Source organism: Sander lucioperca, chromosome 24 (genome assembly GCF_008315115.2).
Source record: "Sander lucioperca isolate FBNREF2018 chromosome 24, SLUC_FBN_1.2, whole genome shotgun sequence".
Taxonomy (NCBI): Eukaryota; Metazoa; Chordata; class Actinopteri; order Perciformes; family Percidae; genus Sander; species Sander lucioperca.
Window position 1 is genome coordinate 13,214,521 of NC_050196.1, and position 16,091 is coordinate 13,230,611.

General features: G+C 44.0%; 1 protein-coding gene across 2 annotated transcripts; it reads right to left on the reverse strand.

Annotated features, from left to right (window-relative positions):
• Positions 1-998: 998 nt before the first annotated feature.
• On the reverse strand, positions 999-12,851 carry irs2a (insulin receptor substrate 2a). 2 transcript variants are annotated; one of them, XM_031291867.2, is made up of 3 exons: positions 9,959-12,851; positions 8,891-9,390; positions 999-2,318 (listed from the first exon to the last, which is right to left on the reverse strand). In XM_031291867.2, the coding sequence occupies exons 1-3, from the start codon at positions 12,628-12,630 to the stop codon at positions 2,314-2,316; spliced, it is 3,177 nt and encodes a 1,058-aa protein (XP_031147727.1). In that variant the 5' UTR covers positions 12,631-12,851; the 3' UTR covers positions 999-2,313. The 2 variants fall into 2 exon arrangements, with proteins under 2 accessions (XP_031147727.1, XP_031147728.1); XM_031291868.2 differs by having other exon boundaries at positions 8,891-9,387; positions 9,959-12,630.
• Positions 12,852-16,091: the final 3,240 nt, after the last annotated feature.

Genomic DNA, 16,091 nt, shown 5'->3' on the forward strand with positions numbered 1-16,091 from the left:
AGCATACAGTAACCCAAAACAAAAACCCCATCCCCTTTTTAAAAATCGGTAGCCAAAGTCTTTACACAGGAAAATCATTGCAATGTAGGTAAAATCTATATGTATTTTCAATAGATTGTTTTTAGTTAAATTCTTTCTATGTACACAATATACACATTCAAGACTCTGTAGATAGATACCACAACTTAGCGTGGTACAGTTCCAATATTATTCAACTCTGTCAAAACCATTTCCACATTATCTTTCTGTGGTGTTTCCACCAGCTCAGTGATACATTCAGACATGGTTAAAAGTTTTACAATCTACTGTACACTAAAGGGGTTGTGAGCCATTTGGAGTTGGCACAGTGAATGATGCAGCAAAGACCAGCGTCAGTTTTTTCAGATTAAAACAAGAATATGTAACTTTTGAAAGAAATAACACATTACAAAACGCCCTTGCTACAGCCTTGGTATGACCAGTAGCTAATATTAGCTAACGTTATCAAACTTTAGATAGATACTGCTGTGTTACTGACATTTACCAAGTCGGTTTGTATACTTGTGTTATACTACATGTTAGCATTTGGCCACAGTGGCTGCTGTTAAGCTCACTATGAACAAGAGTTTTGTTGCTAGCTTCTGGTATGACCAGTAGCTAACGGTGGTTAATGTTAGCTAATGTCGGCCAGTAGCTAATAGCAGCTAATGTCAGCCAGTAGCAGACAATAGCTAATGTCAGCCAGTAGCTAATGGTAGCTAATGTCATACAGTAGCAGACGGTGGCTAATGTTAGCAAACATTAGATACTGTCTTGTGTACGGTACTTTACTAAACCAGTTTAGTGACTTGATGATTTTTCTACAACTATTATACTATGTTTTAATATTGAGCATTATCCTGTAATTGTTACATAGTTATCACTTAGTGATATAGTTACATAGTCTTGCTTTATCTTGTAACATTACATAATTCTCTTCTGTAACATTACATAATTCTCTTCAGCAAGCTCATACTTTCTGTGCTGTCTGCCATATAAATATATTTTCCAGACAGCTGGTTCTCCAGGGAACCTCCGTGATGGCACCAGATGTGGCTGTTGGCCGCTTTTCTTCTACTTTTTCGGTGTTGCAGAGCCCCCCTCCCCTCGATGATTGTCCAGCCCTGCTGACAATGGCGGCCCCTTTCCCCCATCACTTCAGCCCTCACTAGTTGACTAGAAACCGTCTCGACTGTGTCCCAACCTTGACATTTTTCATTGGCTCCACCCCTCCATCGGCCCCTCAACTATACAGTTGTACAGTTAAATGATTCACAGCAGGGCGGCCTGCATCAAGCTCAACAGCAGGCCGTAGGTTTGAAGGTAGGAGTGTGTGAGGTTTTTAGGCTCAAGTGACTAATTGTGGGAGGTACAGTGCATTCTGATGCCTGGTGTTGTGGTGTTTGAATTGAGTTATAAAGACATGCATAACTTTTAAAGACATTTAGAAATATATTTCTTTAAGTCCAGAGCTTTAATTGGACAAAAAATAAACTAGGTTAGAATAAATAAGAAATTATTAAGAAAATACTTTAATATCAATACGATAAATCAGATCATAAGCAGCTCCACTGTAATGTACATTTTTGAAATAATATTTTTCCTGGTAAGCTAGGCTTTTTACTCTCCACAATAGAATAACAATATAGAGATGTAGGTCCAAACAGACATACGGTAATAGAATATTTATCTCTTATTTCATAGAAAACATTAGCACAGTATAGACATTAAGGCATTGGGTAGGTCTTATCAGACATTCATCTTCCAAAAATAAATAACATATCTAATCTAAATATAGTTATATACTCAGTGTACATTGGTATCATCGCTCCCTGGGCCATTTCTATAGTAAGTTTCATTGTTCACTGTCATACCAGTTGGTTGTACTTTGTCTCAGAAACACACTCACACTCATACAGGCAGTCATAAAACTACCCTCAAGTTAATAAATAGTATTTGGGTACCATTAGAGTTTTGTTATTATCTGACTATCTTTGCTTCTGTGCTTGCGCCAAAATGTAGGTCACAGGACAAATAGCCTGTGAAAGCGCAGGGAACATGAGACACACCGAGACACACCAATACACAACAACACATCCACCCACCCAGCCACCCAGCCCGCCTTCAGTGAATTCATGACATGCATAGATGGTGGCCTGCTTGTTTCCAAAGTGTCTGTGTGAGTGTTGCTAAGGGTCCAGATAGTCTTTTAGGGCCACAGAGCCCAGTGAAAGGGCAAAGTAGATTGGTTTTCGAGGTCAGTGAAGACGCCAAGACAGAGGATTGAAGAGTCCTTCAGTCTGAAAGAGATGACAAGAGAGAAAAAGAAGGAGTTAGTAGTAGAAATATCTTATATCAACACTCTTTGGCTATGTTCTCTAACAATCACATACTATTAACTACTATAGGATGAACATTTGTAGCCATTTGCAAGCAAATTTTACTCAAATTTGTGACATGTAAAATACAAATGTGGTGCATTGCCATTAGCGAAGTGGAAGTGAATAAATACCTATGGACCAGCTAAAGGCCAACAGTGATGAAATATATGGAGACTTAAAGCTGCACTGTGAAGTCTTTTTGTATACAATCAAAAGTTATAATTACATTCAGCACTTCTCACCAGAACTCATTGTGTGAATCTTTTAGGTCAATCAAATAATTTGCATTACCAAATACATTTCCTTCCTCATAAAACATTGCCAAAGCCAATAAAAAATACAAAAATAAAAAATTGTGCATTGTTTACATTCAAGTTTGCTATATACACATACACATAGTTCTTTAAGTATAAATCACTATTCAAACTATAGCAAATAACCAGCTTGTTTTGTGGGACTGTGGGTAATTTAATGAAAAATACAAATTCCAAACTTCCAATTGAATACTGCATAAAACTTCAAAATACATGAGACATGTAGAGACAATTCTAGATTAGCTGTAGAATCACAGGTGTGAGTAGAGATATTTTGAATCCTCCTTTCTATCTGATTTTCAAAAAAGTGAGTTAACCCCAAATTGTAGTCAGATTATTTTCCCACAAACACCACCAGTACCAACAATGCAGTCTTATACTGTACAGTGTGAACTCATTCAGACTCAGATTAGGCTGTGTTCTGTGCCACAATAACAAGGTGCCACTGGGAAAAGCAGCTTGAATAACAAGAACAGTGAGTGCTGCACACACACGTTAAATAGAAGGGATTTGGGATGTGTTAATGTGATTGTTTTATGTGTATTATTTGTGTTGAATGACGGTATTTATGCATTATGCATTTTGTTTCATTTCAGCCATGATGTGTTTAGCTCCCTCTGCTCCACCTGGACTGGTCACCCCTCCACCCCAACCCATCCCAATCCCATCGTGTGGTGGTTAGATGGTGTGTGTCATTTCTTAACACACCAGCTGTTTTTCCCAGGAAGCGCTTAAAGGACAGCAGGGGGAAGCTGGAAGTGGGAGACTGGTCTGCAACGGTCGTTATTACATAATCTGGGATGTAGAAAGATGGGGGGTGGGGGTCTCCTCTCGCACTGCCGTGTTGCTATGGACACACGCTGAGCAGAGGAGAACGAGCTAGCAGTAGTGGCAGCGAGCAATACAGTAGTTGATGCATCTCTGATATTATACACAGAGAGAAAAACTGAAGTTGCATTTATATTGCATTGGTAATTATGGATTAAGGATGGTGTGGCCACTGGTAACAGCCTGTGTGTGGAGGAGGGGTTGGGGGCATTGCAAGCTGAAAGAAGGAAGGATTTACTTAAGGCAGAGTGGTGGTCAATGGGAGGGAGGGAGGGAGGGAGGGACACTGGGAAAACTAGAAGCTTCCAGGAAGAGATGGAGTCCAGCTGTGAAGGGAGGGCTGTACAACTAAATGTGTGTGTGGGAACGGGGAGAGGGGACGAAGGAGGCAAGCCCTAGAGATGTGAGGGCACTGGCTTTCAGGAGGACAATATCCTTGCTGCAGCCATGTGTCATGAAACCACACAAAGATTACATGGTTGTCTTTGGGCTGGAAAACCTCTCTCAGTGTAAGGCTGATGAAACCCTTAAATAAGCTGTCAGATAACCTCAAAAATGCACAGCCGTCGTGCTGAAAGAAAGGCTGTTCTTAGTTCCTGAAAAGTTGCCATTTTTGGAGCTTTCATCCAGTCCACAACTCCACATGTAAAGAAAAAAATCATCTTAATTCTATTTTTATACGATAAAATCATAAACAAAGAAGGATGGAGGTTAGTTGAGAACACTATGGATGTTAAGTCAATAAATCCTAAAATAAGTCCCTGTATTTTATATAATTCACTATTTAAACATACAGAATTCACTTATAAACACTGAGTAGATGGCTGATGTGAAGGAACATTTGTCTTCAGTGCTACCCAGATTTTATAGCCAACATATATTTCTATTTATTTTAGCGTGATTTGTGCTTTATTACGATGAACCGAAATCTGGACAGGCTCAAGCTAACATATGCCCACACCTTGCATTACGTATTAGCCAGCTGCTGTCCGTGGAGTGGCTGCAGGCTCTCACTGATCTAGCCCAGGCCATCTAATCTCGCCTGCAGAGGCTGTAATCTCATCTGGAGCCGTGGCTGGCTAAATGTGGGGAACGCTGGCCACGCAGTTATCTAGCAGCTAGCGCTTCTGTCTGGAACATCCCGGCCTACTTTAGCGCCCCTCCTCCCCGTGCTACGACACACACACACACACACACACACACACACACACACACACACACACAGCCTGGAAACTCTGACACAAGAGCCTGCGGTGTTACGTGTGCATGTTTGTTCTCTATATATCAAGTAACATGGCATTTCTAGATTTCCTGCCTTGGCTATCTGCACTGCTTTGTAATGTTTGCCACATCTCAGCTTCAATACAGGCCTGATGCAGATGTAAATAAACTATTCAACAGCTTGTGTGTATTTGTGTGTGTTTGATCCAGTGTGCAGGGATGCAGCAACAATGGATTGAACAATCAGGCTGATGGCTATAATCAGGTGTCACCTTAAAGAACAATGCCAGAACAAAATGTGACATGTAGAAAATCAAATAGAGCCACATGGGCGCCACAAAGTAATGATGTTGGACAGAATTCCAGCATTGGAAAAACAAATTGGTAACAATGCAGACCTTATCCAAATGTCTAAGTCTAAGTGTGTGTGTGTGTGTGTGTGTGTGTGTGTGTGTGTGTGTGTGTGTGTGTTTGTGTGTGTGAGAGCAGCAGAGAGTCAAGTGAAAAAACCCAGATTTGGTCTCTAAAATGTCAGAAAAAAAAAAAAGAAAAAAAATGTAGCCTAAGTTTATGACATCAAAATCACCTTGTAATGACAGGAGCATCTACCAAGCATGCTCAGAGCGAGTTAGGGATGCGTGGCTGTGCAGCTAGACCCCTTTCGCTCGCTGCATCCTCTGACATTGCAACGCACACACATCACAGGAAATGTAATTAACATGGATATATGTGCTCTGGGTACATTTGGATCTACCCACCACATCATCCCTGCGATGACATCACTCGCAATACTACCGACTCAATGACGTTGGGAGGAAGCAGGATTTCAGTAGATGGACACAAATGCTTCTAATCTGGCCGATGAATTACACACACACAATGCTGATGGTCATGCTCTCTGCAGCCTGTGGTTGCGGCAGATGGTGGGCTGTTATTAACGGAGAGAGAGTGAGTAGGTAGGGATGTGTGTGTGTGTGTGTGTGTGTGTGTGTGTGTGTGTGTGTGCATGAGAAAGAGACATATAATGGTATGTTTACGTGCTAGTGTGGGTATTGGAAGGGAAATCAGTATAATAAGAGTGTTCGCATGTGTGTGAAGACAGGGCAGAGTGGTTTACCCCCCATTCCTCCCCCTCAACCACACACACACACACACACACACACACACACACACACACACACACACACCAGGGCTCCTCCGGTGTTGGAGACGCCTTATAATTTTTTACCCTCCTTCTATCCCCTTTCTTCTACCTACTATAATGCCTGATGACGATTATGAATAGTAATAGTAAAGGCAATCAAATCAATACTGTTAGATACGCCTAACTGTAGTGAGAATCATCTAACTATGCAAATCAAGCTTCTTGAATCCCCACAGTGGGAGCAGGGCCGTTAGATAAAAGGTATTAGTCAGACGGGAACAGAGACGGCTGACTTGGCTAATCCGGGTCTGGTACAGAACATCCACCTGGCTGAGCTGTGGCTAGCCAGGGCTACGAGAAGAGATGGAAGGGCAGAGGTAAACGCCACCTCCGAGTCACATGGGCTGGCCAGCAGACAAAACAAGAGGTAAACAAACCTGTCCGTTATGACAGGCTTAAGACATCTAAGCTAACTCTAGGTGGAGCACCAGAAGAACGTATCCAGCTGTCAAAGGCTTATGACTTCAGGGTTTTGATGACTCAAAACAGTGCAGTCACATTTCTCACCAAGGAGGCTGTTACATGTGGCTGGGGGGCTGAATTCTAAGCGCCTGTTGGGGCTGATTCTTTTTCCTGACAAACATCTTCGTCCAGAGCGGTGGCATTTCACCAGTAGTGTAGAAGGTGTTTTGCTGGAATGAAAACCTGCCGACTTTAGACACCAAAAACCCAGTGGCACACTTTGACCTCCTTCACCCCACTTCGCCACACAGCAGTGGGACTGAGTGTTCAGTAAACAAGTTATCGGGTCTGTCATCCTGCGCTCCCAAAATGCACCTTAGTTGAAGGGGGCCTCACCAATGAGTTTATTTATTGCTTTAAAAAGCCCGAGCCCCCCCCCCACACCTTCCTCTTTCTACTGAGCATACAAGGCTGTGCTCCATCTCCCCCTCTCTGCTTGTCTTACTTCTGCTAAGTGAACAGCCTAATGAGGCAGAAGGGCAGTGGAGTGCACGTGCCATCCTGCCCCATTATGCACGCATTCATTCACTCTCCCACAATCAGCCAGGCACTGGAAAACAAAACAGGCCAGTCTCTCTCTGGACATCTCCACCAAGTGTATGCGGATGCAGGCTACACCACTGGAAAACAAGATCCCTGGGAGAAGAAAAAAAACACCCCTAGCTGTTCTGCATGCGTACGTGCTACAGTCCACATGTATGTGCTTGACTCTTTTCCCTCCCTCTCTCTACTTAATTACATTCAAGCTGTCTTAGCACCATAAAAATATTTGTACTCCATCAAAACATGAGTAGAGATGATGTGCCAACGGACACAGCTTCGATAAAAACAATCATGCGAGCACGTTTTGAGTCATTTTGCTGTAAATTAAATGAAATTTACCATGCAGCAGACTATCATTAAGTCAGTTTACCGCCTGTTTAACTGAAAAAGAGCCATTTTACTTGTGTCATGTACAGTACATGTCACTGTCAAGGTTGTCACACAGTTGTACATTTAAAGAATGCATAAATGAAGGTAATTGATTTTCCATACTGTGTGGGCTGCTTTGGTTTGTACATTCCTCTTTATTTACCAGAACATCACTGACTAATAAACTTAAAATAAGTATAGATTTTTTTTCAACTTCTCTCTTACACAAGAGCCACGTGGTGAAATAAAAGCCAGCTTCTGTTCAAATGGCCTGGTGCTGGGACAAAAACAGGCCCCTCTCACAGCAACTTTTCAAACCCGCTCAGCCAGGAATGTGGACCGTTAACATCCAGTTACCTCATGGATGCATAGCAACTTGCCTACTTTGTTGTTTTCCCTTGCTGCCTACAAGGACACAAACACATATGCACTTGTGCTGGGCCTCACATGTCAGCGTTAGCCCCCTGCCCCCTGCCCCCCCCCTCCTGCTCCAAACCTTCTACGTGCTCGTAAACACATGTGAGCTCACTGTGTCCAGTAAATGGCGTGGGGACAGGGGGGCAAACTCGGCTTTAATGTCAACATTCTGCTGTTCCTCTTTGTTTACAGTGTCTGCTATCCCACGCCACAGCTTTATTTGGTTCATTGGGATGTTCTGGGACACTGTATTGATTATGGGATGGTGGGAATAAGAGGTCTATAGAGGTCACATTGATGTGCAACACATCCTAAAGCCTACCCAACTGAAAAACCGGAAAGCCGGAAATGCCCGGGGCTCAGTGTCACATTAGGAGGCCTGAACAATACTTGTGTCAAATGAATTATGATGAATCTGTGGTCTGTCTTTTTTTTTTTTGCACAAACAACTTTCATTCATAATAAGTGTTGGTGGAATCCTTATATCTACTTGTGTATTTTTAGTATCTGCAGCCCACGACGGCAGCAGCGAGGCAGCGTCCTGCTCTGTCATGCTGCTGCTTGTTTACTTCAGAGCTCTCAGCCAGGTCAAGTTTTATAGCAGCCTTGTGCTGCGTTCACGTGTTGTGGGGAATATTGAGAATACCTCATATAAAATGAGTCAAAAAAGTAAAAGTGTGACTGATAGCAACTAAAATCAAAAGCCACTGCTCTCACAAACACCCATTGGCACTGTTCAATTGTTAAAGTTGTCACAAAAATGCTACTCATGTTACAGGATATGAAAGTACTCTGAAGTAGGAGGAGTACCAGCTGCATCAGAACCACCTACATAGTACTTCACGTACTTTTAAAATCCACAGAGCCAGTTTGAATTTGAATCTGGGAGGAAATACTAGTTTGCCTTCATCCTTGGTTTTCTTCTCTTCAATATGACTGCAAACTGTACAGTGCAGCTCTCTTTTCTAACAGTAAAGACAAACTGCATTGGCCATTTGTTTAAAATAAAAAGCTAATTTTTCACAACCCTAAAACACTTTCTCCCTTTTAAAACAATAACACCTGCAGGACTTTAAGTTGAAAGTTTAGATAAATTATTAAGCAGCAACAACTCTGACGGCAACCTCACTCACCTTTGGCAGTGGTTGCAGCCTCCTTGAATCCTAAACAGACATATGGTGAGCTGTGTAATCCATTGATACCCCCTTTGCAGCTGCTGGTGGATTTGAAGCCAGCCAGGTCCTCGCATTTCTCCACGTCCCTGTTGCCCAGCAGGTTCAAGGCAATGTAGTTCAGCCCATTTGGGTAGCCGGACGAGCTCTGCCTGTTCACAGGGCTGCCGTACTCCTCGTCGGAGCCCTCGCTGCTCCGGGATGAGATGTTCTCCACCGAGCTGTGTCTCTTCACCATGTCGCCGCGGGCGAAGGAAGGGAAGACCGGTGTCACGGTGGCGGTAGAAGAGAAGGTCTCGGAGCTGTGGCGCCGACGTCCCTGCGGATTGGCCCGGATCACCTTGGCGGAGCAGTTGGGGTCCACTGCGGAGGAAGAGGTGGCCCCGAGCAGGAAGACCCCAATGCCTCCTGGGACTCCCTGGTCCTCCAGAGACAGCCTCCTATCCCGGATACTCTGGCTGCTGGAGAACAAAGTTTAAAATATGACATTTTAAGTCTCGAAATAGCTTTTATTTTCATACATGTAAAAAAAACAGACCATCAAGCTACTAACCAAAGGTTTAAAATATTAAATTGCTAAAATATTCAGGATATTTACGTCACGTCGAGTCATAGACACTTTTGCATAATTCACATCCTATCCTTTTTCTTGTTACTACCATCTCCCTTTGATAACTATACCTTTATTAAAAAGGAAATCAACCATGGATATTGGTTTATGTTTTTTTTCTCCACATTATTAGTGGTGATAATGTTGATTATCAGACACTTTCCATTACACATTGTACATTTATTCATTGAGTAAAAATGTTTTCATTCAGAGTAATTAAAATGCCTGTTTCAACACACAGTACACACTGTTAATAATATAATAATTACTGAATCAAAAGATTCAAGATTCAAAATCCTTTAATAATCCCACAATGGGGAAATTCACACTGTTGCAGAAGCAAGGGATAAGAGGAAAAGTCACTATTTTTACTAATGATAACACACTTAAAATGGCTCCCTCCCAACAGATATACATACCTTGCAGTGTTCTGAGGAACAAGCTGTGGAGGCGAGCTGGTCATGCCAAATGTCATCTCAGTGTAATCGTTTTTCACCTCATCACCCTGAGACCCTTTCTCGCTATCCAGATGGTACACTCCATCTTCGACTAAGCACATGGATAACTCTGGGAGTGTGTCCAAGGGCTCAGCGGGAGTGTCTGCCTCCTTGTGTGATCGTGAGCCCAGCTCCAGGTTCATGTAGTCTGTCAGAGAGGACCTCCCCGGGCATCCACCGCTGGAGCCCAGTGAAGACTGGCTCTCTGTGGATACAATGGAGGGTGGGGAGAACCTGGCGCAGCTGAAGTCAATTTTAATGTATTCCCCAGGGCTCCGGGGTTCTCCGGGCAGGGGGTGTTCGTTCATGCTGGGCAGGGTCCTCAGGGTGTCCAGGGATAGCCTGTTAGGCCTACCGAGCCTTCCTCTGTATGGCAGGCTCTCTGCCCGCCCGTGTCTGACTGGGGAGGGTACAGAGGGGCTCAGTGGTGAAGTCTGAGCTGCACTGGGCTGCATCATTGAATAATAGTCTGACTCCCCTGCCCTCTGCCTCAAACTCTGAGGGCTCATCAACACATACTGGCTGCTTTCCTCATTCTTGGAGGCCTGAAGTTTAGCAGGGAGCGTGAGAGAGCCAGCCTGGTAAGCTGACCTCATTGATGCAGGTTCACCAGCCAACAGGCCCAAGTAGTATTCAGGGGGGGTCTGGAGTGGAGGAGGGTTTCCAGGTGACATGTTCATGTATTCACTATGCCTGTCTGGGCTCTCTATTGAGGATTTGGAGCCACACCACATTCTCATGTAGCCGTTGTCCTCCAGAGAGCTGCTGCAGGGGGAGTTGGTCTTGTAGCCGCCGTTGGCAGGAGCCTGAGGGTGCACCCTAGGGTTCACAATTTGCTTTGGTGCTGAGACACACATGGGGCTCATGGGCACGTAGTTGTCTACCTTGCCAGACTGGGCTGCTACACCTGGCGTCATTGGCATGTAGCCATCATCGGCAAGGTTACTACTTGAGCTCCTGGATGAACCGATTTCAACGTCTCCATAATCCTCAGGGTAACACACTTTGGGAGAGGCAGAGTGAGAGTTCTGGCCGTGGGCCATCCTCATGAGTGTGTAGTCATCCAGGGAGGCTGAGGATAGCGGCGTCACCACCCTCTGTTGACGTGGTGTGGTGAGGGAGTGCGTCCGCTTCCTGTAAGCCTTGTCATATGCCAGAGCATCACCGCCAGCCGCAGACCTGCTGCCATTCCCCCCCTCCATTGTCATGTAGCCACAAGGGTCACTGATGTCACGGGATGGAGGCGTGCTGGACAGAGATTCAGGGGTGTCACTGCGTGTCAAGGGGAGGAATCTAGGTTCCCCTGGGCTGGAGCTGTAATCGTCACACAGCATGAAGCCTGTGTCGCTGAGGGAGCCAGAGATGGAGGCGCTGCAGCTGAAAGGACGCCTAGCTTTGTCGGGAGTGGAGATACTACCCCCCATTCTGGGAGACATGCTGATGGGGCTGGAGGTGCCCGGTGGGGAGTTGGACACCGGCATGGACCGGCTATGATGCAGGTTGGAGGAGGACTCTAGCATCCTGCAGGTGCGCCCACTGCTGAGCGTGTGAGACCTGATGAGGTGATTCCCAGAGTTTGGACTGGTGGGACTCCCGTTCACAGATATGGACATGGACACAGGTCGGGTCACGCTTCCGTCCCCCTCGCTGGCCGTTCTTATCCGACAGGATGTGAACTTTCTCCCTGGGGACATGGCTGCCATGCTATCTGTTCTGGATCTCCTCACCAAGCCCGTCTGACTGGGGGGGAGGTTGTTGAGGTTGCGTCGTGTGGGAACAGAGATGGGGTTAGTGCTGGCGGACTGGCTTTTGCTCCGCGGCCTGAACTCAGACAACTCCTTCATGGCCTTCATGGCCTCAAGAATGGTCTCATGGATGTTCTGTGCCACCACGGAGTCCTCCGCCTGCATCCAGAACTCCCCAGGCCCAGTGACCGCTGAGCGACCCACCTCTATGAAGAAGAAGCTGTCTGAGTGGCCACATCTCCTGATGTTCATGAGCTGTAAACTGACAGCAGCTGTTTCTGAGTTCAGTTTGACAAAGCTGATGGTCCGGCTGGACAAACACAGCCTGTACACTCCAGTGAGGTTCTTGATCTGACCCAAGCCTTTGGATTTCAAGTTGACCTGCCATACCTCTTTATAGGCAGCTGTTGCAGGAGTCATGAGTCCGTAGTTGGCTTCCTCAAAGCCCACTAAAGAGGAGGTGGAAGCGGGGCTGTCGTACATTTTCCCCTCAGCTATTAGATCTGTCAACACCATGTACCAGCTCTCCTGCTCCTGCTCGTTGTCTGCAGCCACGGCGAAGTACTCGTCCTTGGTGTAGAGGGCGATGAGGTGCTTGTGTTTGGCGTCGGCCCGTTTGTTTACGCACAGACATGAGTCCAAAGTTATGACCCGTTTCGCGGCGGACTTGTTTCTCCATTTCTTCTCGCTTTCATAATACTCGAGCCGGGCAGGGCAGCGCTCGGTCGCCTCCCGGAGAACAAAAAAGCGCCTGTGTCCGTGTTTCTGCTTCCTCAGGTATCCGTACTTCTTCACACCGTTCGTCCCATTAGATAACAGGTGTCCACCCGTCGCCGGAGGACTTGCCATTTCTCACCACTTGAGTTCCAGATAAGCAAACTCCCTTTTTCCTTTTCTTTTTTTAACTCGCAGCTAAATGACTTGAAATATATCTGTTTTTTTGTATCTAATCCATCGCAGAAACCGGTAGCTGTGTCCGCTGTCCACCACGGTAGAAGCAACTGTGCAGTGGGACCGCACCAAGGGACTGATCTGATGCTGGAGAAAAACAACATGTGACGCTGCTGCTCTAAAAACAGAATAAAACACAGAGTCATAGGGGGGCGGTGCGTTCTGCAGGGGCCGTGCCTGTCCATCACCCGGCTCTGACGCTGCCTATTGGCTGATGGAAAAATTCAAGTCAGGCAAACCCCGCCCCTGCTTTTCCAACAGCTATCTCGTGCAGAAACGGAAATTATTCAGAACCCGTTTGAACAACACCACTACTTACTTTATACTGTAAAATGAAAGTGCAAGCAAATCACACAACTAATACTCGTTTTATATATGTTTTGCTGCAGCAGAGTGATACCCCCATTAACATATTATTATTTAATAGTGTGATTGTGTGACAGGCTAATTTGGATTAATGAGGATTTGAAATGTGTAACATAATGCTGGATTGTAACCATTCATTTATCAGGCAATAACAGTGTAAACAACCCTGACGTCCCACTTGTTATATAAGAACTGTTGTGGGCTATATTTAAACCTGTGGGTATTCCTCTCCAACTGGAACCTCTGTTTCCTATTTGAACACCTCACCATTTTTTCTCCCATCTAACACTCCAGCAGTGTCTACATTTGGTAATAATTAGGCTCATTATGTGTTGAAAGTGTAGCTTTTGCTGTGTAAAAAAAAAACGCTGAAGGGAGGGAACCTTGTTTTTTTTCTCTCTGTGATTTGATGTTATGTTATGCTTATGCTGCACTTTGCTGCATATTTACAAAATGCTCTTGTTAAATGAAAAACAGCCATCTCACAGAGATGGACTGACTAAAGGCACATGCATCAGTGGCTTCAGTGTAATAACAAACGGCAGAAATGCTGCCATCATCTGGCTGCAGGTATATTTAGACCTTTCGTCTATATCTGGCTTAAAACCGCAAGGCTTAGGGTCATAATCAACCCTTCTGTGCTCCCAACCCTTTTAGAGCAATTTTCTTGGAAAACCTTTGGTCCTGATCTGACCCTTCTCGCGTGACCCTGATCTGTATGTGTTTACACCAACATGCAGTGAAAAGCAGCTTTGTTGTGTGATGATCTGGCAACAAGTAGCATAAGCCTGGATCCCAGTGGGAATCTGATCTTTGTATACCTTTTTTTAATCATCAGTATTCAACTACACTGTGATTACATTGTGAACATTTATTTTCCTGTGCTTTCATAGTGATTTTTTTCCCCAAACACATAGACTGAATAAACCCTTTGGGAACATGGCTTCAACAAGTGCTTTGGTGCATTTTCTTCTTTGCTAATGTCTCTAACAACACTTTCTTTTTCTCTTTCCAGCTTGCATAATGAAAATAATGAGAATGTAGTTTTATGACCCAATGTAAGATCCATTTGACCATCAAAGCTATAGCTAATGTCAGAGAAGAACCAAGACCAGTTGTTTTTGTTCTATCATATCATTAGATCATAAACAATTACAGAGCCAACTACATTTATGTAACAAGCGTTGTACTAGTCCTCATCTTATCAAGTTTAGTTTCACTTTGACTGTCTCACTGCTTAAACTCTTTCATTACAACACGAGCTAACACTCACTCAGCTGCCAAATACTGAACTTTGTATTCCTAGTGCTATGGCAACTACTACTGCAGCTACAACTAGTGTTACTACTTTTACCCCCATTATTACCACTATATATACTCCTACCATACTGATATTGCCAATATAGTTATTATTATTTGTAATGCTTCTACTTATCATATTATTACTCCCACTACCAATTATATTACTACCACTTGTATTATTATTATTACTTGTAATAATACAGTTGTGAAAAGAATCCCAAACACCCTGCTGAGGTAGAAGAGCTCTCGCATTTTGTAAATATGCAGCAAAGTGCAGCACTTTGCTGCATATTTACAAAATGCTCTTGTTGAATGAAAAACAGCCATCTCACAGAGAAGGAATGACTGTATCAGTGGCTTCAGTGTAATAACAAACTGCAGAAATGCTGCCATCATCTGGCTGCTCATGCTCACACTGTATCTCTGCTCACAACTCTTCCAACACATGATTTCAACAAAACTAAAACATTTTTCCTCAGTGTAGATCACAAGTAGAGACAAGGTGCTAAATATGAGGCGCTTGGAGTGACTGCATTCTTGTGAAGGGCCTGTCAGATGACAGGAGGAAGCTCGCAGACATCTGTTCATCAGATCATCTCGGTAATTATGTTAGTAATTCTCCCTGTGATCTTCATGATTATTAGTCATGTCCGTGTGGGGAAGGACCCCCCCCCCCTGCAACCAAACACACACTTGGATTGCCTTTTATGATCTCCCAACAAGCAGATTGAGGTGTCAGTGTGAATTAGATTCTATGGATAGGAGGATATCCTGCCTTCTTAATGAGCATATGCAATGACACCTAAAACAAACACTACAGATTAAGGATAATCCCTGCTTTCTTTAATCACTATTGTTCTCATTATTGTTATTGTTGATGCCGGTGGGGGGGGTGTGTGTGTGTGTGTGTGTGTGTGTGTGTGTGTGTGAGTTCCTGGTGACATTTGGCTGTTGCCTATTTTTCTGTTTTTGAAAGGTTAAGCTGGGCCGTAGCATGTGTTTTCAGCATTAGCCGTCACCTATAATCTGAGATAAAAACATAAACACCTCCATCAGGATTTAGTAACACATAGCAGAGATAAACAGCCTGGGCAAAAACAAAGCAACAAAGAGATTATTGTTGACACTTAACCGGCAAAGACTTAGAATAACTTGGCATCAACACTGAGGGAATATAATTGCTGAATGCTGAATTTTGTTGTTTTGCAACTGTATGTTTTGCAGGCAGTTCATGGGATGTGGTGTACTGATATGTTCCCATAGGGTTTACTTTAACATTAATCTGGGTGTTTTCTGTCCCTCTGCAGGCCTGAGCCCAAGGATCTTTTATTTGTGTTTATGTACAGGTGTGCCACAACCTGCTCAATAACCATGTGGCATTATTATGATTCTGTTGTTTTATTTGCCCTACACACAATTATTTCTGTTATGTGTGAAGGTAGGGTGCGCTTTACTTGCCTATTGCCATTTTTCTTTTTTTTTCAAATTTGTTTAAACACAAGTCACTAAGTTTTACTCCATGTGAAATAAGCTGCCTGTTCCTTTTACCACTACAGAAAAACATGTGCAAATTAGAAGTTCTTCTACCTCAGCAGGGTTTTTGGGATTATTTTCACAACTGTATTATTACAAGTAATAATAATAATACAAGTGGTAGTAATATAATTGATAGTGGGAGTAATAATATGATA